The following is a 12,911-nucleotide window of genomic DNA, read 5'->3' on the forward strand; positions in this document are numbered from 1 at the left end:
AAGCAGTGAAGGGAGTCATATTATGGTTGAGTTCATAGTTTCAAGGCAAGAAGCTAGATTTGCTTTTAATCATGGGACTTGATTGAAAAAATAAATAATTAACATTTACTGTCAAAACGTGTGGGCCTTAGCAATCTGATTTGAGTAGAAAACATTCCTTTTCACAGCACTAAAGGGGTCAAGTTCAACAGGCCATATTTCCCGGTCAGTTAAAGGTTAAAAATAAACCAAAAGTAGGGCTACGCTGCAGGGCTGGTCAGCACCTGGCTGCTTGGGTCTAGGGGCAGTACCGAAGGCTCTGCCAGGCAGATGATGGCTTCTCGATGGCAAGGGATGGGCATGTCCACGTGCGCAGATCACTCCAAGACCAGAAGCAGCTGGAGGAGAGCCCCGTGGGGCAGGCCGCAGCTGTCCATCTGGAGAGCTTCAGCAGCACCCTGGCTCCCCTATTCAGACAGTTCCAGAGGAGGCTGCCCCTCCGATTGGTTAGCCTCAACCTGAGGCGGGAGCCTCCTGGAAACGCCTGGAGTATCCAGAGCCAGAGCAACAGGGCCTCCACGCGGCAGCGCACTCAGCCAAAAATGCCTTGGGTACCATGTCCCAAAGGATCCAAGAGTCCTGCCAAAATGGCACCAAGTGGCTGGTGGAAACCCACGTGAAAGCCATAAGTAAGGGGGAGGGGGCCCAGAGGGTGGAAAGCCCCCTCCTTGTAACCTGAGCCTGAGGAGCACTGGCTGCAGGGAGTACCCCCTGCATACTCAGCCCTGAACCGCTGTGAAAAGGGAGCATCACAACCTCTTGGCTCAGAGGGGTTCATGGGCCCCCACCTGTGGTGGCCCAGGAGAGAGGCTGCCTTCCGGAGCCCCTATTCCTCAACAGAGGCCCTCTGCTCCCCTGGTGAGTCTGACAGTGACCTGGAGCCTGTGGGGAGAGGACTTCAGTGCCTCCGAAAGTGTCCCACAAGTTGGATGAAGCCACTGTGGCTGAATACAGGGGTGACATGACCGCTTGCCTCATTCATGACTGAAGACCTTGCCCTCCAGCCAAAGGAAAAGAAACGGTTTCACCATGGAACCATACCCCACCACAGACAGTACTGAAGCTGCACACACAGGAAGTCAGACCACCAAGTCAGACTGCCCGCTACTACCATTCAACAAAAAGAATAGACAGGAGGGTCTGAGGGTGAGGGTCCCCATAAGCAAGGCTGTCTCGTCTAACCCGCTCCTCCAGAGTGTCGCCTGCCTCCTGTTATCACAAAGAAGAGAAAGTCAAAACCTGGCTTTCAAATACCCTATTTCTTCAACTCCTTGGGTGGGCAGAACCCTCCCTTGTGTCTCTGAAGCTCTATATCACACAGGAGGTTGCGTATCCCCTGGGGAATCCCAGAGAGAGAGAGAGAGAGAGAGAGAGAGAGAGAGAGAGAGAGAGAGACAGCCTTTGAGTGAGCCACCAGAGCTGCCTGTATTGTGGTTTCTTGGCAAAACCAAACCCACTGCCATGGAGTTGATTCTCTCACTGACCCCATGCTGACAAAATTAAACTACTCCTGGGGCGGGGGGGCATGGAGGGGACCAAGAAAAAAACAACAACCAAAAGTATTTGAAATTCTCATCCTAGCCAGCATAAGCACACTCACTGATTTTTTTTAACTAAATAGTCTATATTAGTTCTAGCTCTTTATTAAAAAAATCAGAGGAGTAAATGAAACTCAGCCCCTTAGATGGAAAGCCGAGCAATGATGGGATCTGGTTTGCATTTAACTCTGGACAGGTATTAGAGCTATATGAGACATGTCCATAGACTATAATGTTAGTTGACTTTTCTTCCTCAGATGGCCAAAAATTCCCACTAAAACTTCATCAGAGAAGATAAACATGTTCTACATTCCCTTTCAAAATGTATGCACATATATTTTAAATAATAGATATCTCCCAATGTTCTTTAGCCTTCCGTAACATTTGCCCCTTTCTCTCTTAAACACACACACACACACACACACACACACACACACACACACACATACACACAGAGCAACACTGCAACCTGAATATTCTAACACATAAACTTTCTCTTTATATCAGTGAGAGCAAACACAGGTACAGAAAGGAGCCTATCCCTGTCAAATAAAATCAAATCCCAAGTCCTTCACACTTCTTTCTGAGTCTGCAGAGGATTGGAAAGATTGAGTCCTGTCTGTTACTCAAACTGCTTGACCCACTGCCATGCAGGAGCTCCAGAACTGGACCAGGTTCAGCACCTTTATTCCCAAATGTCCCTTGTCATCAAGACAAATCTTTATTTCTCTTTTTAAAGTGACAACAGAGATTTCAGGAGAAGAAGAATCTTTCCCAAGTGAGCTTGAAATAACTCACTTCCAACGCACTGCCATAATTCTCCTTCAGGCCATAAGGTGCTGAAGGCTCATTATCTCTGACCTTGTTCTTTCTGTGCTCCTACCACCCTTGAGAAACAAAAGCCAATGACTGGCATTCTTCTGGCCAATCAACATTAAATGAGCACTGTGCTCGACTATAAGGGTACATCAGTAAATTCATTCATTCAATAGCAGAGACAAATACAGTAGAATTTTATTAATTGTAATAGACTTCTACCTTTGATTTTGGCAAATGAGCTGTACTGTAAAAATCTATTTCTCAGACTTTATATTGTAATCAGAGTCTTTACGTCCCTTACTATCAAAGAGTATCTGAGTATTGTGAGATCTAACCCACGGCAGTTTTATAATGTGGCACCAGTCTTGATGTTTGGAATATTTTAAGCTAGTTGTTGTTGTTGTTAAGTGCTGTCAAGTCGCAGGCCACTCATAGCGACCCTATGAAGGCTAGAGTTGAGTATTTTCTTTCATTATCAAAATGATTTGTCTACACTTTACTCTATTTAGGTATTTAAAAATGAAGAAGAAAGGGAAAGGAGAAAATGCTCACTTGAGATTTTAATCCATCTTGTATTTAATGGCTAGCAGAGAGAGTAAAATCAGCCTATTGACCTTGAAAATTACACTTTCATCTTTTTATTTATTAGAGTAACTCAAAAGCTACTATTAGACTTGCTAAGAATAACACACATCAACAGTTAACTATTTCATATTCATCACTTTCCCTTTATAGAACACTAGATAAGTAGTACAAATAGGATGGTAATCTGAGAGAAACTAATTGGATTAGCTATCTAGAAAGGTTCCAGCTACTTAAACTGGAAGATATAAAAGAGAAAAGAAAGAAATTTGAGAGTGCAATATCATTGTGTGATGCTAGCTGATGAGTATTTGAGCCACCTTGAATTTGGCCAGTGAGCTCTAAGAATTACAGTATAAACTCAAAGATGGTGCCCCTTTGGCAGTGAATTTAAGGGATAAGCAGGAAAAACAAAACAAAACAAAACAAACAGGAAATCTCTTCTGCTGCAACAAGTCAATTCTGACTCAATGGTAATGAGTGATTGAGTATGAGTGTGTTTGACGACATGTGTTGTTCTTAGATGCCTTTGAGTCAACTTGGACTCATAGGAACAACAGGCCCCTATCCTGTGGCTTTCCTACCCCATTCAACTTTAGCCCATTATTATAATCAAGGTATCAATACACCTTGTTGAGGATCTTCTCTTTTGCTGACTCTCTCACGTTCCCAGCACTATATCCTTTTTTTTCTTTTTTTGGGGGGTGTGGTGCCCCTTTTAATTGGTGGGAGATGGGGGTGCTGGCACAAGGCTTCCAGGGTCTGGCCGAGAAGTGGTGGGTGCTGGTGGGATGGACGCATGGATGTGGTAGGGGTCAGGTCAGCCTCATGCGCTGGGAGCGTACTGCAGGACCAGCTGGTCAAAGTCATTCTCCTTGGCCTGGTACTCCTTTATGAATGGATGGGACCTGTGGGAATCCTTCAGCTGTGACAGGTAGCGGTTGGTCACCTCAGGAGGCTTGCCCAGGTGCTGTGATAGGAAAATGAGGATGATCAGTGTCTCTGGGTGGCCACTGTCCTTATCGAGTGCCTCCTGCAGTGCACCCTCAGCGTCTTCCCAGCGGCCCTGAGTCATGTGGCAGGCGGCCTGGCCGTTGAGCAGCAGCAGGGTGGACGAGCACTTGTCAGCCAGCTCCTGGAAGGCGTAGTATGCGTCCTGCAGCTTGTCACCACCCACAGCCAGATTGACCCAGGCAGTGGCCAGCTGGGTGAGGGTGGCATCCTCGTCCTGGTCCTGCATCTTCTTCAGCTCCTTCCGGGCAAGGTCCAGGTGGTCCAGCTTCAGCAAGATCTGCACTACCATGGCCGAGCACACGAGGCTGTCACCCTGGTGCAGGGCCCTCAGCGCGGCATCCGGGTTCCCGTCGTGCAGGTAGATGGAGGCGGCCATCAAAAGGAAGGTGGTGTTGTTGGTCACGTCCACGTTGCGACTCATCTCCCGGTCCAGGTGTGCCACCACAGCGTCCCTCTGGCTCTCGCTGGCAAGGTACTCGGCAAGCATGCGCACAGCCTGCAGCTCAGGGACAGAGGAGGGCTTGATCTCATCCAGCACCACACCATACTTCCTCTGTGCGAGGTATGTTCGGTACAGGAAGACGTCTCGCTCCACGTCCCTCTCTGGACTCGAAGGCTTCACTCGCTGCGCCTCGTTGATGCACTGCTGGTAACTGCCAATGTAGAAGGCATTCTTCATGTCAAACAGCTCGTCTACCTCCCCAGAGCCGCCGGTGGCCGGGCCGGGGGCTGGGGGAGCCATGATACTGTCGTCTTTGCCACTTCTTTTTCGAGGGGACGGGTTCACTATATCCTTTTTGATTATAGGTATCTGCCTGGGAAATTTTGAAACAATATCTGAAATTGTAGAACTCAGAGTCCAATCTTCAGGAAAGAAGCTGGTAGGACTAAGGTGATGATACCTGGTACATAGGAGACCTGGGCTCCAGGAGATGAGTGGAGACTGAATTGAGAACCAGAGATGTTGACAGAGACAAATCTGTCAGAATAAACACATGCAGAGGGACACAGAAGGCTTCTCAGGTCCAAGGACTCCCCAAGGTCTCCATTCACCTAGAGATCCCAGGGTGGACTCTGCAGGCTGTGTCTAGCTAGATCTTATATTTTCATATGAGAGTAATACCTTTGTACTAAATTAGGCTCTGATGGACTGAGGCACAGATTAATATAGGAATGTTGCTACTCAGACCTGGTAGGTATTTTTGGTGCCCTACAGTGGTGATAAAAAAGACACAGAAGAGTTGTGGAGCTTCAGATTTCACAATATAAGGAGGAATTCTCGCCATGATTCTGAGTCTAGTACTTTGCCAATTATGTAATGTGCTTGTGATTTATGTGTACATAATCATATATATTATTCAGATACAACTAGTGTGGTGCACAGCACACCCTTCTTGTATGATCATAAAATGAGTGAATATATATGTTCTAGTTTAACCTGTGTGACCAAGAAACTTTTGTCCCAATAGAACAGGGAATACTGCATAGTTTAAAATTGAGAAGGATGTACCTCATGGCTGTTTTCTTTCTCCATATCTACTCAATCTGTATGCTGAGAAAAACATTTGAGAAGCTGAACGCTGTGAAGAAGAGTGTGATAACAATTTGGAGGGAGAATCATCAACAATCTATGTAATGCAGATTACACAGCCTTGCTTGGTAAAAATAAGAAGGACTTGAAACACTCACAGCAGAAAATCGAAGACTCAACCTTCAATAGGGATTACCTCGTAACATCAAAAAACCAAAAATCCTTACCACTGGGTCAATAGGCAGCATCATAATAGGTGGAAAAAATATTGAAATTGTCAATAATTTCATTTTACTTGTTTTACACAATTAACACAATACCAGATCAGGACATATTGCATCAGGCAAGTTTTTGTCAGGTACCTCTCAAAGTGCATAGGAACAACGATACTGGTTTAAAAACTAAGGTGTCACCAATTTATCCTATGACATTTTCAATCACTTGCTAGACAGCTGAGAACTGGACAGTAAATAAGGTTGACAGAAGAATAAATGATGCATGTGAATATCCCATGAACTATCAAAAGGACAAACAGGTATGTCTTGGAGAAAGTGTAGCCAAAGTGCTACTTAGAGGCAAAGAAGGCAAAAACCTTCTCATATACTTTGGACATATTTTTTAGGAGAGGTTATTCTTTGGAAAAATATGTTATGTTTGGAAAGGTGGAGAATCAGCAAAAGAGAGAAAGAACCTCAATGAGAGGGACTAGCATTATGACTGCAATAATAGTCTCAAATATGTCAGTGATAATGAGGATTACAAAGACAGGGCAGGGTTTAGATCATAGGGTCTCTAGAAATCCTACTTGACTCAATGCCATGTAACAAGATGCAAATCTATTATACAGATACAACTAATTGTGTACATAGCATAGACCCTCTCTCAACGATGGTGAGTGAATATAAGTATTAAAATTTGAGCTTCACTTGTGTGAAAGAAAGGGTAGAGGGTCATCCGTTCATTCAATAGTGATTTATTATACGTTGATTTTGTGCCAGTATTACTCTAGCATTACTTTTAAGTAAAAGTAAGATCAAATGGCCCCAACTTTCATAGGCCTTGCAATCTTATGTAAGGAGGAAACAACAATCAAGGTTAAAATAGTGAAATAAGATGTTTTCAATTAATCTGCATGCTCTGAAGGCAATTAAATAGGGTATTGTGAAAAGCAACATTCCTATTATGTCAAATTACATATTGACTAAATAGGAAGTTGTGTTGCTAACACAAGGGCATACATCTCCACATTGGTTCAAATCTACCAGCATATCAGAGGGGGAAAAATATGAGCAACAGGCTTAGAAAATCAATGGAGGGTCATCCAGGAGTTGGTTCTAAGTCAATGAGTTGGAGTTCTTGTTTGTTTTTAACACACTCTAATGAAATCTCACAACTTCTAACTTCTAGATAAAATTAGTTACCTGAATTTCTTTTTCCATAGTCATATTGTCAAGTTTGACTGTGTTATCAAATTCTTTTTCTATTGTTGTCACAAATATTCACACCATTTGATTAAAACATATGGCTAGTGTTCAATTTCATCAACAATATTTCTGAGGCTAGTTAAGAAAAATGAAGGAAGAGAAGCGTTATAGCATGAGGTCTTTGCAAAATTTCCCTCTTCAGAGCAGCAGGTAATCCAATAGACAGCATAAGACCTATGCATAGTTAGTGATTAGCCAATATAATTTGTTTTCAACACAAGAGAATAAGAAAGCAGAATGCATACATCTTCTGGATACTTCCATGGTTCTAATTTAACACAGACTAGGTTCCAAAACCTGTCAGAAGTTTAAATGGATGTAGCATCAGGATTGCAGTGAGACTCATCAAAAACCTGCATTATGCAGATGATACAATCTTGTTTGCTGCAAGTGAAGAGGTCTTGAAGCATTTGTTGCTGAAGATCGAGGAATGCCACCTTAGGTATTGATTATGTCTCAATGTCAGGAAGACAAAGATTCTTACCACTGAACCAATAGGCATTGTCATGATTGATGGAGATTGAAACTGTCAACAGCTTAATTTTGCTTGGATTCACAATTAACACCATTGGTACCAACAGTCAGGAGATAAGAAGACACATTGCACTGCGGAAATCTGCAGTTATGGACCTCTCCAAATTATTGAGGAGTAATGATGTCAGTTTGAGAACTAAGGTGCATCTGATTCAGGCCATGACCTTTCAGAATACTTGCTATATATCTGAGAATTGAGCAATGAATGAGGATGACAGAAGAAGAACTGACACCTTTGAGCTGTAGTGTTGGAGAAGAGCACTGAACAATTCATGAATGGCCAAGAGAATAAAAAAAATGTCTTGAAGGGGTTGCAGCCAGCGTACTCTTTGGAGACAAGGATGATGAGCTTCACCTCACATACTTTGGACATGTTGCTACGAGGTGCTGTTCCTTGGGGAAGGACATGATGCTGGGAAGAGTGGAGGGTTGGCAAAGGAGAGGAAGGAAGACCTTCAACCAGGTAGATTGACATTATGACTGCTGCAATAGGCTCTTGTGTGTCAGGAAGCATGAGGATGGTGCAGGACAGAACAGGATGCAGATCTGTTTTTTATACTTTCACTGTGAGTCTTACTCAACTTGACAGCTCCTAGCAACAACTAACTCACATCGTTTTCTATCACTTCTTTGCCTCTTTTCTTTCTATAATATCAGGACACAATTTGAAAGTAATCATAGGGACAAACAATTTGACTGGTAGAGGGAGGGATGGGTCAATGAAAGGGGAAAGAACCAGTGTGAAAAACAATGTATATGAATTTTATGAACAGTGTATGTAAACCAATATAAAATAAAAATTTAAAAAAGTAAAACAAGTAATCTGTAAATATCAAAGGCCTATTTAAGGAATGATTTTCATATATGTTGTTGTGGTTGTCCTGCACCACCAAGTCTAAAATTATTCAGCTGACTCTCCAGTGGGTTTCCAGAAGCTATAAATCACATAGGAAGAGATTTCCCATCTTTTTCCTGGGGAAAGCGGGTGGATTCATGATGCCTGCCTTATGGTTGGCAGTTTAACTCCATACCCATTAGGCCACCAGAGCTCCCTTTCACATACAGAAAAAAGAACCTCTCCAGGAATGCTCTAATTTCTCTTCTGTTGATATATAAAAGCACCTGTAAACTAAACCATTAATCCCAGCTTAGGCACTCGTACTGGGAAGTTATTAGTCTTCCTATGCTCCAATTTCTTATTTGTAAGTAATTGGGGCTTCTGAATGTTTCAAGGCTTAAAAGTAATTACATGTTCATGGACACTCACATATATAATGTATGTAACACCATGTCTGGCACACTGCACACACACACCAGAAATAACTTTCTCCCCTGTATAGAGCTCTGACTTTAATTTCAAACAAGTCACAAGCTAAAACCATAAAGAAGGAAATAAAGAATATAAAATTTGAAAACGTGTAATTCACTTAATGCACAAGAACCATTAATTGTCAGTGATGGTTCTCATTAAACCAGCAGCATATGTTGCTATTATAAGGATGTTTGTCATGAGTTCCTGAGAGGTCTATTAACAATAAAATCCTATTATTCCAGATGTTTCACATCCATGTAATACACCCACAATAATTAATTTCATATGGACTAAATTCATAAATCTAGAAAACTAGAAAGACACGTTATTCACCACAGAAGGCATCTTATATTCTATTTTATAATCAGGCTGAAACACTGAAAAATGCCATTAATTACAGGGAACCCCACTATCATTTTTCTTTATCTCTATAATGGACTTTGAATTTTAAAATATTCCATTACCATTATAAAGACAGCATCTGAACAAACAAAGAAAAGATGAGGGTGGTTTCCACATCTGCTGCTGCCACAGCCACTCCTCCCACTCCCATTGATGATGCTTCTGTCCCCACTGCTCCTAGTCTTAGCTATGCAAAGTGTTTTACATGGATAAAGACTTATTTTTACAAAACCTCCATTAATGAGATAATAGTCTCATTTTATACTTTCAGGGAAATGGTCAACAAAACGAAGGTATTGGTTAAGGTTTGTAGCCCTTAAAATAGCAGAAGTAGGCAGTGAACCTGAATCTCTGGGTACTACATATGGTTATTATTCTCAGTTGCTAACCAAAGATTGAGCTTTCAAATTCAGCTCTTTTGGAAGAATAACCCGTTTACCTACTTCTAAAATATCAGTCTCTCGAAACCCCATGGAGTTCTGCCTTGACAAACACGTGGTTATTATGAATCAGAATTAACTTACTGGAAAATGGGTTAGGCTTTGAACTCAGATCTCTAACACAGGAACCTGCTCTTTTAATCAATAAGAAGCTGTATCTCCAAAGAAATAATAAAACATCCCCTTTATGTCATGCTGAGCACAGCTGACAGATAGCTGATGAGAAAGATGGAAAGAGGACTATCCATTATAAATTCTGAAGGTCAGCTATTGTAATCGCCATTTAATGAAGTGATCCCCTTCATAAAGGGTTTGAGAAATGACTAAACGATCTCCCAGCATTCATTAAATCCTACACCTCTTGAACACAGATTAATTATCTCTTATATTCCTAGTAACTGACATGGAGTCTGGTATATTGTTGTTGTTTTTATGTGCCTTCGAGTTGAATGCAACTCATAGCAATTCTATGAACGCTGGATCTGAACCTTGCCCTATTTTATGTCATCTTCATCATATCAAATATACCTGAGCTCATTATAGTTAAAATGTTAATCCATTTTAGTGATGGATTTCCTATCTTATGCTGACTGTCTTTCCAAACCTGAGGTCTCTATCCAATGATTGGCCCTCCTAACAACATGCTCCAAATATATGACATAAAGTTTCACCACCTGGTCACATCTTCTTTGTTGTTGTTGTTGTTGTTATGTGCCATCGAGTCCTTTCCGACTCATAGCGACCCTATGCACAACAGCTCTAAACCCTGCTCTATCCTGCGCCAACCGCACCGCCTCTGACACACCCATCCCGATTACCCCAGTCACCGAATCAATCCATCTCATAGAGGCTCTTCCCCTCCTGCGCTGTCCCTACACCCTCCCAAGCATGATGTCCCTCTCCAAGGACCCGTCCCTCCTGGCAACATGTCCAAAGTATGTCAGACGAAGCCCCAGAATCCTTGCCTCCGAGGAGCAGCTTGGTTTAATCCTCTCCAAGATGGATCTGTTTGTTTTCCTGGCAGTCCAGGGTACATTCAGTACCCTTCTCCAGCACCACAGCTCAAAAGCATCCACTCTCCTTCTGTCCTCCCTAGTCATTGTCCAACTCTCTGATGCATAACAAGCGATTGCAAATACCATGACCTGTATCAGGCGCACCTTAGTCTCCAGAGAGACACTGTGGCTCCTGAGTACGTTTGAGAGGTCCCTAATGGCAGACTTTCCCATCACGATACGCTTTTTGATTTCCTGACAGCTGGTACCAAGAGTGTTAACTGTGGAGCCGAGCAAAGTGAAGCTGTGAACACTCTCAATCTCTTCATCATCCATCCTGAAGCTGCCAATTGGTCCAGTGGCGAGAATCTTTGTCTTCTTGACGTTGAGCCTTAGTCCATACTGAAGGCTGCAGTCCTTGACCCTTCGCAGCAAGTGCATGAGGTCCTCCTCAGTTTCAGCAAGCAGGGTTGTGTCATCTGCATAACGGAGATTGTTGATAGATCTTCCACCAATCCTGATGCCACAATTCTCCTCATAGAGCCCAGCCTCTCGGATAATCTGCTCTGCATACATGTTGAAAAGTTATGGAGACAGGATGCATCCCTGGCGTACACCCTTCCCTATTTTGAACCATGCAGTGTTACCCTGCTCTGTTCTGACTACTGCCTCTTGGTCCAAGTATAGGTTTCGTATTAGCACAATTAAATGTTCTGGGATTCCCATTCTTCTCAGAGTCAGCCACAGTTTGTTATGATCCACACAGTCAAATGCCTTTGCATAATCAATGAAACACAGATAGACATTCTTCTGGTATTCCCTGCTTTCAGCCAAGATCCATCTAACATCAGCAACGATCTTTTTTAGGATATATTTATCTTTTGATAGCTATGTGACATTCAGTACTCTTCCCCAAGACCAGAACTCAAAAGCACCATCCCCCCCCCATTATCCTTTGTCATTGTTCTACTTCTAGATGCATAGCAAGTAATTGAAAGGATCATTCCTTGAGTCAGGTATGTCTTTAAACTGACATCTTTGCTCTTTAACACTTTGGAAAGGTCCCAGACAGAAGATTTTTCCCAATGTGATAAGTATATAGATTTCTTAACTGCTAGGACCAAAAGTGTGATTGTGGATTCAAGTAAGATGAAATCATATATAATTTCAATCTTTCTCTATTATGTTTCTTATTGATTCACAGAGGAGGATTTTTGTTTTCCTGATCTTGAGATGTAATCCATATTAAAGGCTGTAGGCTTCGATCTTAAGCAACAAATGTTTCAAATTCTCTTCATTTTAAACAAACATGGCTGTGCCATCTGCATAATTCAATGCTATGTTGTTGAATCTCCTCTCAATCCTGCTGCCACATATTTCTTAATAAAGTCCAGCTCCTCAACTTACTTGCTCAATGTACAGATTTAATAGATATGCTGAGTTAGTACTTATTGATTTAAAATTCATTACATGACTAGAGAGCTATAGAAAGGTAATCCAACAAGTAAAATTTCAAGTTAAAGACCTCAGGAATTAGCCATGAGTAAAGATAATGTTCCACCCTTCTTGCTTCTATCTTGCTTGCTGAAAGTGAAAAGGACTTGAAAAGTGCTGTAGAAGATCAAAGCCTTCAATATGGATTGCACCTCAGCATCAAGAAGACAAAAATTCCCACCACTGGACCAAAAAGCAACATGATGACAATGGAGAAAAGTTCGACACTGGCAACAATTTCATCTTACTTGGATCCACACTTAACACCATTAGTACGAGCAATCAAGAATTGTACAACTCGGGACAAGTTCAGTGTCAGGAACCTCTCCAAAACACAAAGGATCAATCATGTTACTTTGAAGTATGCCTGATTCAGGCCATGGTCTTTTTACTAAGTTACCGTGCCTCTGAGAGCTGTATAGTGCAAAAGAAGGACAGAAGAATTGAAGCCTTTGAATTGTGGTATAGGAGAACAGTACTGAATATGCCATGGATTTCCAAAAGAACAGACAGACATGTCTTGGAAAAAGTGCAGTCATAGTACTCCTTGAAAGCAAGAATAGTGAGGCTTTGTCTCATACGTATTGGACATGCTGTTGGTTGTTGTTGATTACTGTCAAGTAGGAAATGACCCATATCTGACCTTCCAGCTGGTTTTCAGAGCCAGTTTAATTGCATGTGTGGTGATTGCCCATATTTCTCTCAAGGAGCAGCTGGTGGGAATGTT

The 12,911-nt window shown here is 42.2% G+C and overlaps 1 protein-coding gene and 1 pseudogene across 2 annotated transcripts; one reads left to right on the forward strand and one right to left on the reverse strand.

Annotated features, from left to right (window-relative positions):
* The first annotated feature begins 312 nt into the window (after positions 1 to 312).
* LOC102861679 lies at positions 313 to 768 on the forward strand (annotated as a pseudogene).
* A 3,036-nt stretch (positions 769 to 3,804) lies between these two features.
* Positions 3,805 to 4,734, reverse strand: LOC102867235 (coatomer subunit epsilon-like). Of its 2 annotated transcripts, XM_006882896.1 has the most exons (2): positions 4,156 to 4,734; positions 3,805 to 3,996 (listed from the first exon to the last, which is right to left on the reverse strand). In XM_006882896.1, the coding sequence occupies exons 1-2, from the start codon at positions 4,732 to 4,734 to the stop codon at positions 3,805 to 3,807; spliced, it is 771 nt and encodes a 256-aa protein (XP_006882958.1). The 2 variants fall into 2 exon arrangements, with proteins under 2 accessions (XP_006882958.1, XP_006882957.1); XM_006882895.1 differs by having other exon boundaries at positions 3,805 to 4,734.
* Positions 4,735 to 12,911: the final 8,177 nt, after the last annotated feature.

This window comes from Elephantulus edwardii, unplaced genomic scaffold (assembly GCF_000299155.1).
Source record: "Elephantulus edwardii isolate Elephantulus edwardi_28Jun2011 unplaced genomic scaffold, EleEdw1.0 scaffold00025, whole genome shotgun sequence".
Lineage (NCBI taxonomy): Eukaryota > Metazoa > Chordata > Mammalia > Macroscelidea > Macroscelididae > Elephantulus > Elephantulus edwardii.

Excerpts from the sequence above, each read along its gene's own strand:
- LOC102867235 (XM_006882895.1), bottom strand. The coding sequence starts at position 4,734 with ATGGCTCCCCCAGCCCCCGGCCCGGCCACCGGCGGCTCTGGGGAGGTA.